At 31.8% G+C, this 13,113-nt stretch overlaps 1 protein-coding gene across 2 annotated transcripts; it reads left to right on the top strand.

Annotated features, from left to right (window-relative positions):
• Window positions 1-2,748: 2,748 nt before the first annotated feature.
• On the top strand, window positions 2,749-12,269 carry LOC140964324 (ATP-dependent DNA helicase 2 subunit KU70). 2 transcript variants are annotated; one of them, XM_073423997.1, is made up of 19 exons: window positions 2,749-2,914; window positions 2,995-3,072; window positions 3,672-3,788; window positions 3,895-4,009; window positions 5,038-5,143; window positions 5,296-5,413; window positions 5,562-5,645; window positions 5,725-5,783; window positions 6,864-6,997; window positions 7,080-7,123; window positions 7,289-7,365; window positions 7,953-8,100; window positions 9,224-9,285; window positions 9,816-9,876; window positions 10,203-10,295; window positions 10,375-10,495; window positions 10,833-10,935; window positions 11,117-11,297; window positions 11,971-12,269. In XM_073423997.1, the coding sequence occupies exons 1-19, from the start codon at window positions 2,852-2,854 to the stop codon at window positions 12,082-12,084; spliced, it is 1,878 nt and encodes a 625-aa protein (XP_073280098.1). In that variant the 5' UTR covers window positions 2,749-2,851; the 3' UTR covers window positions 12,085-12,269. The 2 variants fall into 2 exon arrangements, 1 of the variants encoding a protein (XP_073280098.1); XR_012172872.1 differs by lacking the exon at window positions 11,971-12,269 and having other exon boundaries at window positions 10,841-10,935; window positions 11,117-11,290.
• Window positions 12,270-13,113: the final 844 nt, after the last annotated feature.

Raw genomic sequence — 13,113 nt, forward strand, 5'->3', positions numbered from 1 at the left:
ATATAGTATGAACGACAAAGTTATACATTTGTCGAAGATATCCCGAGTAGTTGTATATTACATAGGTAATATTTTGAAGATTATTATGTACGTTGTAATTGGGTCTTGTCGGTTCGATAAGATTGTTGGATATATTTTTATTGTAGTTGTGGCTAGCAAGACTTACTTTTAAGTGATTTGAGACTATTAAGCATATATTTTGGTTATTTTTAGTGTTGCATACTTTTTGTATGTCCTCAAGGACAAAAGTCATTCAAAAAATTCGATAGTACCTAATAAATTAATTTTTAACTATTTTTTCTTAATTGTATGTTAATAAATCATATTTAGTTTAACACGCTCCTCACATTAAAATTCTAGTATAGTAAAATCAAATATATGGATAATCTTAATTATTTTTAATCAAGTAAACTTTGTCGCAAGGGCACACAAAATTGCCTCCAAAAATCACTACATAAAATAAAATGAAAACTAAAGAATTTTAATAAAATAAAATGAAAACTAAAGAATTTTAATAAAATAAAATGAAAACTAAAGAATTTTAGCATATTTCTCTTCTATTAGATAGACGAGCAATCAAATTTCTTGAAGAAAGCAGGAATGAATGTGAAGTTAGTTATTACAAGGGATATATTCATTATATACTTTTAAGTATTTTTAATGACTTTTTTAAAATGATGGACTTTCGTGGAGTTGATGAATTTTTATTGACTTTTATAGAATCTCGTATAATTGTAAAACAAATTTCATAGACTTTTATAGACTTTTTTTTCAAGATTTTTGTAAACTTTTTCATAAAATTATGTGATTTTTGTAATTTATAATTGTCATTTATTTTTTTATTATTTTCTTTTAAATAATTATTAGACATAGATAAATTCTTCAATTTTAAATTATTTTTTAAATTTATTAATGTAAATGAATTTTACTTACTTCAAAGTTAAATCATTAAGTTGTGAAAAACGAAAAACGAGGTATTTAATTTATTGAAATCAAAATTTTAATTCTTTATGTCAATTCAACATATTAACGAACAATATTTTATATGTTCATAAAAAAATTTATTAAAGGAACAATCAAAATAATGAACTGTCTTTTATAAAAAAAAATCTAATTATTATTGACAATTAATCAATATCGCTCCACATTCCATTGGTTATGATATATCCCTTAATGCATTATTATTTGCTTGTTGTTGTTTTTGAGTATCAAATAACTAATCAAAGTTGTTATCTTCATAAACTTGTGTCGATGAAGACAACTGAGCTTCATTATCTGGTTCAATTTGAAATTCATCAAACCGACACTCTTTTCGAAGAAAATTGTGTAATCAAGCACAAGTCAATACAAGCTCTGTTTGGGTTGTATATGAAAATGAAGGAGTCATCTTGAATATTTTGAACTGTGATTTAAATAGATCAAATGTCAGCTCAATAGAGTTGCTCAAAGAAACATGACGAAGATTGAACAACATTTTAGCATTTTTAGGGTAATTTTATAAAATTTTAATATATTTAATTTATTTTAGTTATTCTGTGTTGATTTTTCTTACATCTCCTCTTCCCAGAGCCCAATTATCATATGGAAAAATCAAATCCAACGAGGATATATATAATCAAAATTAATATATAGCTGAACTAAAATTATAGATTTTTTTATTTATAGGTCAATAGAACATTATAAATTTTTTTTCTTATGTAGTGTAATAATTTTTTAAATTTTTTAATAAATAAAATTTAAAAATTTACGAGCTTTTGTGACTGGAACTCTAAAAATAAAATGAACAATGTTAATAATTTGATTTTAAATTATTGTTAGCAATAAAAAAATATGTTTTTTAAAAAGTACAAATAAAAAGAAAAATAAATAGATAAAGAAAAGATTGAAAATTTTAGTGTTTGTATTGAATATGTGAGTTTGGAAATTTCTCAATTAAATGTACATCCAAATCTTTATGTTGAATCAAAATTTTTTTTTTGACATTTTATTGTTTTACCTTAAGCTATAATTCATGTACTTAATAGAATTCCACGGAGTCATTAAAAGTCTATTGACATTTTGAATACATATAGATTTTCGTAAAGTTTTTAAAAGTCAAGTTTGAATACCACATGACTTTTAAAAATTATACAAAAGTTTACCTTGAATACCACTAAACTTTTATAGAGTATATAAAAGTCTAGATTGAGAATACCTATAGACTTTATAACTTCATAAAAGTTATTAAAAGTTTAGAACTAATACACCCCCTAAAATTGCAAATTGAGGTAAAAATAATTTTTTTAAAGGATATATTGGAATTTAACATAAATAATGGACTAATTTTACGAATGAACTAATTTAAGACCAAATTTGATTATGCTATTTTACAAGAGGCTTTTTAAGAAAATCACTTAAAAAATAAATTTGTTTGTGTCATTACTCATTAGTTTAGTAGATCTTGGTCAGACTGTATTATAAATTTTTATCTGTGATATAGATCCATTCTGTCTGTGATATAAATTAATCATGCTCATATTTACAATAATAAATAATATATATTCACATAATTTATTTATGAAACTGCATCACAAAAGTTTTTTTTGTAGTTGTAAACATTATTTAATATATATTTTTATTTAGAGCTCCGTGATTTAATTTATTTTGAGAGAAATAATTAATAATAATTATTTTTAGAAACATTAAACTCATTATATATATATATATATATATATATTTTTTTTTAAATAATAAGAAGAATATCGGTCTGCCATTTGAACCACGTCAAAGCTTCTCCAAGAAGAAGGCGGGGCGAGACAGCTCCTTCTTACTCCGTGCAACTGCGCGACGTCGTATCAGAGGTCCGCTCCCAATGGATATCGATCCCGACGATGTTTTCCGAGACGACGATGACCCGGAGGACGAATTCTACCAGGTTTTCTGCTTTATACCCCCTTTCACCGTACAAGCTTTGAAGCTCTGCGTGCAATTATCGACATGCTTCAAAATGTGCAGGAAAAATACGCAACCAAGGAGGAGCTCGTGTATTTGGTCGACGCTTCACCCAAAATGTTCTCCACCGCTTGCTCTCCGGTAATTTGTCTACTGTTACTCCGTTTTTGTACTTTAATTTTTTGCAATTTTTTTTTTAGCCTTGTCTGACCGCTTTTCTACTACATTGTAATGATTTTTAGATGAGATTTTATTTGTAAATAGTTTGTTACAGTTGGTTGTTTGCCAAAAATTAGTACTTTGAGTGAAGAGACAAATATGCACATGGAAAATAGATGCACTTCTGCAGCTGTGGATTCATGATTGGTCATTATGATGTATGTTTTCCTTATGCTCTTTTTTTCTCTTGGATTCTTCTTTTCCGGAGTGTGAGCTACATGGAAGCATGATGCACACCCTTGATGCTAAAAGCAGTTTTTCTGTCCGATATAACAATGCGGAGCATTAAACTAGTGGACATCTGATTTTTTTTGGTTTTATTCTTTGGTTTGAGGTCTAGGACAATTATTTCCAGTTATGTTCTGGATTCAGAACATAACATTTAATTCTTAAAAGCTGAGGCCTACTTCATTTTCCCATCCTCCGCGGACGCACAATGAAGCAGTATCACCTTTTCTATAACAGACAAATATGTGAGATGTTTTTATGAATGTTCCTTGTTGACATGTCAATACTTTCAGGAAGATCAGAAGGATGTCACTCACTTTCAAATTGTTGTCCGTTGCATTGCACAGTCTTTGAAGACTCAAATAATTAATAGGTCTTATGATGAAGTTTCAATATGCTTCTTTAATACCGTAAGATTCTTTTTTTGACAAATCTAGTCATATCAACCCCTCATCTAGTTATAAATTCGCAAATTGAAGTTATCTATTTATTTGTTTTTGTTTCCTTGATTTCTAGAGGGAGAAGAAGAATTTTCAGGATTTGAATGGCGTGTATGTTTTTAATGTTCCTGAACGTGAGGATTTGGATAGACCCACCGCCAGATTCATCAAAGAGTTCGATCGCATTGAAGGTTAGTTTTTAGTGGTCTTATCTGAATTAGCAGCCAATTAATTTGTGGAATTGCTTGTGATATTTGGATCTCCAAGGTCCAAAGTTGTCTCTTGATGATTGTGCTTTGAGGCTAATTACTGCTTCCTTACTCAAAACATCACTTACATATGTTTTATTAGTCTTTGACTAATGATTACATGCTGATACCCTGTAATAACACACATTGTGGTATGAATATGAAATTAGACGTTAACTTTTCTTTGACAGAGTTCTTATTTTTCACTCATTCATGATTAAGAAAATTTTGACATGGTTGGTAGCCGCAAGCTCTGAATAACAATCTAGGTTTAGAAGGTACTTGGTTAAACTTAAATTTTAAACATCAGTATCAAGCTCTGAGACCTTTATGATGCTTTCACAGCTCTACTCACCATCTGAAATATTTATTTATTTTATGACGATATTTTATGGGAGAAAGATAATAGTTTAGAAGTTATTATTTAATATAGTTTGGGATTTTTGCTTTTATTTTTATAAAACATTTACTCATTAGCACAATATGTTGGTGCTTGTATGCTCATCTGTTACTTATTTGTTATACATTGTTGTGCAAAGAATTTTATGAGATGTTTTAAGTTGCTTTTGACGTAACTTGAATACATCTTAAAATTGTTTACACGGCTTGTGGAACAACATGGTTGACCAGTGTAATAGTTGCTTAATAAACTTGTCTTTTTTCCCTTTCATTGGTCCTTGTAATTTCCTGAGGCTAGGAATATTTTTGGCCGGTGCATAGTTTCCTAAAGTTTTTTTTGCCCATTCCTCGTGCTTTGATTGCCCTCTTGACCTTAGCAGTACGCAATGAAGTTTGTGATAGTGTTATAAAATAGAAAATATGTAAGATTACATTTACATTAACATGACGTGACTCAATGGCACATATTTTTACATTAAATATCTGTTCTTTTCTTTATGGCCTTCCTATCCTGCCACCGATGGATTATTTGACTCTTGATGCATTTTTTTATGCATTTTTAACACATGCAGAATCATTTAGTAAAGAAATTGGGAGTAAATATGGCATTTTGTCTGGGTCACGTGATAATTCTCTCTACAATGCTCTTTGGGTTGCACAAGGACTGTTGCGTAAAGGGTATGCTTTTTGTGACTATGATTTTTTGTAAGATTATTTGATACAAATCAGAAATTGGGCGAGAGGCTTATGATTTAGTATGTTCAACATTTGGTCACAATTTTTTGATAAGGTATAAATTTCTTGTAACATTGTCGATGTACTTTCTCCAGGTCTGCAAAAACAGTTGACAAAAGGGTTCTGTTGTTTACAAATGAGGATGATCCTTTTGGGAGTATCAAAGGAGTAACAAAAATGGACATGATGAGAACTACACTTCAACGTGCCAAAGTAATGTCTCATTTGGCGCATACACCTTCCCTCAAAATTTTTACTTAATTGACTTCTAGAAATTCTGATGTTTATAAAGTTTGTTCTATCAGAATGTTGGTAGACTGGTTTGTAGATGTTATAAGAAATGTTGTCGGATTCTTTTCAGGATGCTCAAGATCTTCACATCTCAATTGAAGTCCTTCCCTTGAGTAGACCCGGTGACGAGTTCAATATTTCCACTTTTTATGCTGTATGTTCAATCTCAAGTGGATGCTCTGTGGTTCAAACTATTTAGTTTACCTTGTTCAAGTCAATTTTCATATATTCAGGAATTACTGGAGATGGAGGAAATCGAGCTGGCTCAATTTAAGGCATTCGCAGGAGAGAGGTGTGAATTTGTCAGTGTTTTTTGGCTGTTTTCGTGTCTATTTGATATTTCCTCGAAGACCAAAAATTTATAATGACAGATTTTGCTTTTGTCACAAATTTATTGTCGAGTATTTGGTTTTTCCTTCTGTTTCTGGATTTGGTCAAGTTAACACCTTCGTACGAGCTATCTATATTACCCTATAGTAATGTTAGCTATCTATATTACCCTATAGTAATGTTAAAATGGTATTAACAGCAGTTTGTCAGTTTCTTGAACATTTTGGTTTATCTGATACATTGTTTTTGAGCTGACATTAGAAAATGACTTTAGATGGTAGTTGAATGAACAAGAGAAGTAGGAAAAGTGAGTGTGCTCTTTTACACTAAAAATGTAGCCATTTTGGAAAATATTTATCCTTCCCTGATTCAACAATTTAGAATATTGCTCATCTACAGACCAAAACTTGTTCACATAAGACGAAAATTTGGCTAACTAATTGTTATAACCGAGATGTGAAGAAGTCCTTGCCTAATTTTATCATTTATGTCCAAAATGATATTTCTCAATTATTGTATGAATTAAAAAGTAAATGAACGAGGGTGCTTGGTTGTGCAATGCTTGGTATAGTTTCTTAATTGAAAAATAAAAAGGCTCTACAATTCATCTTCTGAAGCAAACAAATCCTTCAAAACATAGGAACAAATGTCTATGGATAAAATGATGCAAAATAAATGGAAACCCATCTGAACTGGTTCAGTTCTGTATTCTTTAGAATCTGGAGATTTTATGAATTTGGATAGGGTGGATGTGCTAGGGATCATGTTGGTGTATGGAAAGACATGAAGTTGAAATAGGACTCTTAAATCAGCTGCATCATAGCTGTGTTTACCTCGTACCAGAGACAAACCAAAGGGAGTAGCTTTGTTGTTTCTAGAATCTTAATATCGTGCTTTATGTTACCACTGGATCATATACATGACATGTGGAAATGTGGAACGGGCTTCACTAGAAATTTGTTGTCAAGAAGTTGAATGTTTACCCTTTCGAGGGACAAATACAATAAGCTTGCAATTTATTATTTTTAGCTAAATATGACAGATTTGAAGACATGAAAGACCAGCTTAGAAAGCGCATGTTCCAAAAGCGCAGAGTTCGAAGAATAAACTTCATCATCGCCAGTGATGTGTGCATTGAGCTGAATACCTATGCTTTAGTTCGTCCAACCAATCCAGGTTTGTATTCCTCTTGGTTGTATGAATTTTATCATCATATCTAGGTTAATTACCACTGAATCCTCTCTTGTATTGGTTGCAGGGACTATCACTTGGCTTGACTCAGTCACTAACCTTCCTCTACAGGTACTAATTCTTTGGATAATTGACTAGATTTGTTGTCTATAAATTTAAGACCCCTCTTGTGCAAGTTTAGGAGTTCCCGTTCTTTTCAACTTGAAATAATTGTAATAATTATGGTTGATTCTGAAGCTTGCGATTCTAATATCAGTTCGTCATTGACATTTGTAGACAGAAAGATCTTTCATCTGTTCAGACACTGGTACTCTGCTGCAGGAGCCACCAAAATTGTTTCAGAGTTATAAGAAGTGAGGAAATTCTATAGTGTGAGCCATTGGTTTATAACTTTACTGGGGCTTGAAAATATACCTTCAACGATTCCTGGTTCTCTATTTTCTTTGATGGTGGATGAGTCAAATTTGATATACCACTTTGCAGTTTGGTTTATATGTGGTTGTTTATGAGTTTACCGGCATCACTTGTTGGACTCTCAGTGTGAGGTCAAGTTTGATATTTCCATCTGTTTTATGTCTGTCGGCGTAAAGCTGTAACTTTTCATTGACATATAGTAGTGTTGGTATCCATCAAGTTTGATCTTTCCATCTTAATATTATGTATTTTTTTGATTTGTTGCTTCAAGAGATGATTATTAATTAAGAGCATGAAGATTTTGTTGCAAGTATTTTATGAGAATACCAACACTACTACAAACAATTTGGTTGTATTTTTTATTTATATTGTTTGTCAGCAGTGCACTAAAATTAGAAATGTTCTGATGTTATCGAAATATTTTTTCTTATGGCCTTGGTCCCAGATGTTTGCTTTGTTTTAAACAAGCATTTGATTTTCACTCTAATACCATTTCCAAGGTTTTTATTGATGTTGGTTTTTCCAGTGAGAATATCATGTTCTCGGCCAGTGAACTTTCTGAAATTAAGAGGGTTTCAACTGGACATCTTCGTCTTCTTGGGTTCAAACCTTTGAGTTGCTTAAAAGATTATCACAACTTGCGGCCATCGACCTTCGTTTTCCCAAGCGACGAGGTTACCGATTTCCATTCCTTTATTATGATGCCTATTTTGGTTTTATTGTTTTGATGCACATGCACACGGTACTCTAACTTGTGCTGTGAAATTTGTTTTGAAGTTGTTTCTTTACTTTTTTATGAGTACTAAACATTTGCTTTAAATAAACAGACACTATGATTAAAACATTTTGACTTTTGACAATTATGCTAAGGCCATGTAGTCACCTCGCACAACTACATCAGATCTTAATATTATGTACCTAGAGTGAAGAATTGTGAAAAAAGTCGAGGAGAGCACTGTGGTTTTTTAATTTGATTTGGTGACTAGAACTATTTAATGTAGCACCTGTTCAAACTATTGCACATCTTTAGCGAGATACTCAACCTTCTGGTAAGCATGAGAACTCCCTTGTAAATCATGTCCAATTCCAACTTAAGAGCTCTGCCAATACATGCAGCTAACAGCTATGGTTGTGGTCATTGTTACCAACATCTTGAGCAGACAAGTTGTTGGCAGCCTCAAACTAATGGCACTTTATGGCAGTTGTGGTCAGAATGGTTTACTTTTTTCAGTACTTCTATTTTTGTTTCTTTTTTTGAGCTCTGTACTTTTATCTTTGTTCCTATGAACATGGCAATCATCGGGATCTGATGAGAGAGGAATCGACTCTCTCATCTGCTGCTTTGGTGACTTCAAACTTATTCAAGCTCCACTGGAGGAAATGTTGGTGGTATTTATATTCTCTTGGCGAACTTACTTTTAATTTTTTAAGCGAAGCCAAGCTTGTCTTATGACACAAAATTCAAACCTTTGCTTAAACTTGATAATTGAAGCAAGCTGTTTTTCTTTAGAATAATAAATTGTGTGATCAAATAAATTATAACTTTGGAAAACCTAACATATCAACATGTAAGCATGTACCTGTCTCCATACCTTTCTCTAGACATTTTGAGCTCAGTTCAACTATTCAAGCTCAAAATCTGGAATTTCATTTGTGAGTGACTTTGGCTGCTCTTATTTGGTGTTCCACAGCCTATTGATTTTTTCTTATTCGTTTAACACTATATTATCTGTTCAACACTTTGTTGCCGCTGATTTGAATATCGGTTATGTGCTAAATGTTTCTGTTTTGGTGCAGGAAGTGATTGGAAGTACGTGTATTTTCATCGCTATTTACAGATCCATGTTGAAACTGAAGCGGTGAAGTTCAACTGCACTTTGATGCATTTTTATTGTTATATTCCCGGAAATTTTGTTTTGGATGAACAGAAAGAAACATGTTTTTTTTCTAGTTAATGAATCAAAAGTAGTTTTGGCTTCCGAAAGCTATGAGGTATGGGTTTCGGTCTTGCTTATATTCCTTATGAAGATTACCCATCAACAATGGAATAGACATATTTACAGATGTTTCCCTTTAATATGCAATGACTACAGGACAATATCACTTTTCCTTAATTCCTTTGTTGTTATTTCATTGTTTTTGTTGTTGTTGTGTTGCACTGACAAAGGTTTCACATCATAACTCGATTTTTTAGTACTAATAGATAATGTGACATGATCTGAGTTGGTGCATGAAACATTGAGAAATAAAATTTTGTAAGACATCAAAAGAAATTGTGAAGTATGGTATGGAAGAAGCAGTTTTTGAGAGCAGTATGGTCAAGGAATTATGTGGACATCTTTTTCACATGTTCCTTTCGTTTTCATTAGTTAATCATTTTGAGTTGCAGTTTTGCAGTTGCATTTTATGGAAACCCCTCTCATCCTCAGTTGGTGGCTTTAGTCGCTCAAGTAAGTTGTTATTTTATGTTATTCGGTGAAATTTAATTGTAATAATTTAAGATGGTCAGCTTTATAAAGTTAGAACCCGATTAATAACTTCATGTGACACGACTCTTTTAGCTATGTATGACTTTTCATTTGCTGAAACCCAGATTACTTGCTTATTATTGTAATAATGAAGGATATAATCTTCTATCCTCTTATCTATATAATCTTGATGTCTACTTCTGTCCAGGAAAAAAATTCAAACAGCTTTGTGTACTTTTATTCTTTTATTTGATATTTCTTAAAATGCATAACTTGAATATACAATTGCATGTATTCTTGAACTGCAGGAAGAGATTAGGAGTGGCAGTGGTCAGGTTGAGCCTCCTGGAATGCATATGATATATCTTCCATATTCTGATGATATAAGACCCATTGAAGAGGTAAAAGTATTTCTGTGACATTATTGAGTTTCTTGATGGAAGCCAGCTTTCAGTGCTAATGCTATGTGGTTGGTTGCAGCTTCACACTGAAGCAAATCCCATTGCTGCTCGAGCAACTGATGACCAAATAAAGAGTGCCTCTTCATTGGTGAAGCGTGTAGACTTGAAACAATTTTCAGTTTGCCAGTTTGCTAACCCAGGTAAGTTCCATCCTCTGAAGGCCATTCTCACAATCGCAAGAATTCTGTTGTTTGGCCAGGGATTTTGTTTATAGGTTTGGATCCATAAACGATTAACTTAAGTATTTGAGATGTACCAGGATATTTGTCTTCGCTGTAAAAATAATTGTCACAAAAATATGCAATCATTAATGAAAATACATTGGCCAATTTATGAGCATATATTTACTTTTTTAGAATTGAAATCTTGAAGTCCTGTGATGAGTTTTACACTTTTGCCATTGTGGAAGAAATTGCAATCCACTGGTTTGAAGCAGTTGTCTTTAGTGTGCCACTAGTATCTCAATTCATCTTGCAGCCTTGCAGAGACACTATGCAGTGTTACAGGCTCTAGCATTGGATGAAGATGATATGCCTGACGTGAGAGATGAAACTCTCCCAGATGAAGAAGGCATGGCCAGGTAACAATTGACGTGAATGGGAATCCTTTGTATATACTTTTTTTCATCTGTTTGATGGAATTTGAATAAAAAATAATGATTTCTTCGGAAGAAAGAATTAAGAAAATAATAATAACTCGCTCAGAAGTGAAATCTGTGTTCTCTGTCATCTAAACCTTTTGAGTTTTCTTTTTTGGGGAAGACCGGGTATAGTGAAAGCAGTAGAAGAATTCAAGCTCTCGGTCTTCGGACAAAATTATGATGAGAATGACGTGGCTGGTGGAAAAACAAGTGAAGCATCCAAAAAAAGGAAAGCAATTGCTGAAAACGCAACAAAAGAGTATGCAAACTATAACTGGACCGACCTTGCAGACAATGGAAAGGTGGGACTGACCTTTCCTTATCTGTTATATTCCCCTAGCCAAAAGATTATATATTGTCATGATGAGATGCTTGATGAACTCAAAGCAAATTAGATCACTAGACTTGATGATATCCTGCAAATCTATTACCGTTGACATAACATAGCAAATGAGAATTTCAATTCGAAGAATATGCCGCATGTGGGGATTGAGTAAATTTAAACCAGAGCTTAAAAAAGGATGTATGTTTGTGCGCTTGACCTGGAGAGAAGTCGGTAAATTGACTCAAAGTTTCTCTCATTATACTCTCTTGTTGATCCCGAACATTTGTATATAATGAAATGTTGAATATTTTGTGAAATCGGTATCATTTGCACTGCCATTAGAATAACACCTTGAGATTGTTTTTTAAAGCAGCCAGGAAAAATGTTTGGCATGTGGTGACGTAAGTTGCTGCTCTTCTCTGTTCTTTATTCATCATTAATTAGCTTTAAAACTAGTTCTGGAACATAACTGGGATTGTGATTTGAGGGGAATGCTACATTTTTATTTATATATACTGTTTTAGATAATTTACTCATATTTTTTAGTTGGTGCAAGGGTGACTCCATGCATGCGACAGAAAATCAATACAGTTGTCATTTTCATGCATCTGTAACAATCCTCTGTTTGTTTTGCTTACCATGTTTGGCAGTTGAAGGAGCTGACTGTTACAGAGCTGAAGTACTACCTGAATGTGAGCAACCTTCCTGTTACTGGGAAAAAAGAAGCTCTCATTAGCAGAATCTTAACCCATATGGGTAAATGAATTATGTAAATTTATCATCCTACTTTTTTTTCGAGCTCGACTCTTTTTTTGGGACGAAATTGAAAAGATTTTTGGTGCGTTAGGTTATGTCGGAGTGTTATTGTAAAGACTCCAAATATCATAATATAACAATATAGCATACTCGTGCTCCTCGAGAATTGTGCACCCTCTGAAAAAAAGATCTTAAAGGTAGTATTATGACAATTGAGTTTTTACAATCATATAAATTTATTTAATAATAACATTTAAGTAAATTAACATATAGGCTTTATTAAAAGATTGAGTTAGAAAATAATAATTTTTTAAATATATGAAGAAATCATATTTTCATCAAATATTCTTTTAAGAAATAAAAATAAAGTTTTCAATGAATTTGTAAAAATAAAAATAAAAAACTTTTCAAATTTTGATGAATTAGGTTTTGGTACTAAAAATAACGGAGTTTTCAAGAGTAAGAAATAATTTATAGAATTTTTTAATATAATTTTTTTAGTACCTAATTATACCATGGAATGTTATTGTGGCCTTTTCGGATTGGAGTGTCATCAATTAAATTAAATATTAAATAAGTTCCAAATAGTCTAAATATAAACCATAAGCAAAATGTCAAAGAAGCACAAGGAAGTAGCAAATCGCAAAAATGTCAAAGAAGCATGAGGAAGAAGCAAAAATAAAACAAGGAATCAAATGGCATCATACTGATGAGAACAGATTTTTCCAGACAAAACAATGTAAAACCTATAGTAAACAAGATAATTATACTTTAGATTTTTAATACAAAAGTCAAATGTGCTTGATTTTTGGAAAAAACAGAGGATGTATAAACATATATTAATTAAAATTTTTAAGTGTTTTACTCGTTAAATTTACTTTGATTATTTTCTTATTATTGATAAGACAAAAATGATACAATCTATTGATTTAAAAATAATATAATATATGAATTAATATTTAAAACGATTAAAGATATAATAAATTGGGTAATATTTGGTTGGCATATATAGTGTTGGTTAAACAACCCCTCACTAA

Source organism: Primulina huaijiensis, chromosome 2 (genome assembly GCF_012295235.1).
Source record: "Primulina huaijiensis isolate GDHJ02 chromosome 2, ASM1229523v2, whole genome shotgun sequence".
In the NCBI taxonomy this organism is placed as follows: Eukaryota; Viridiplantae; Streptophyta; class Magnoliopsida; order Lamiales; family Gesneriaceae; genus Primulina; species Primulina huaijiensis.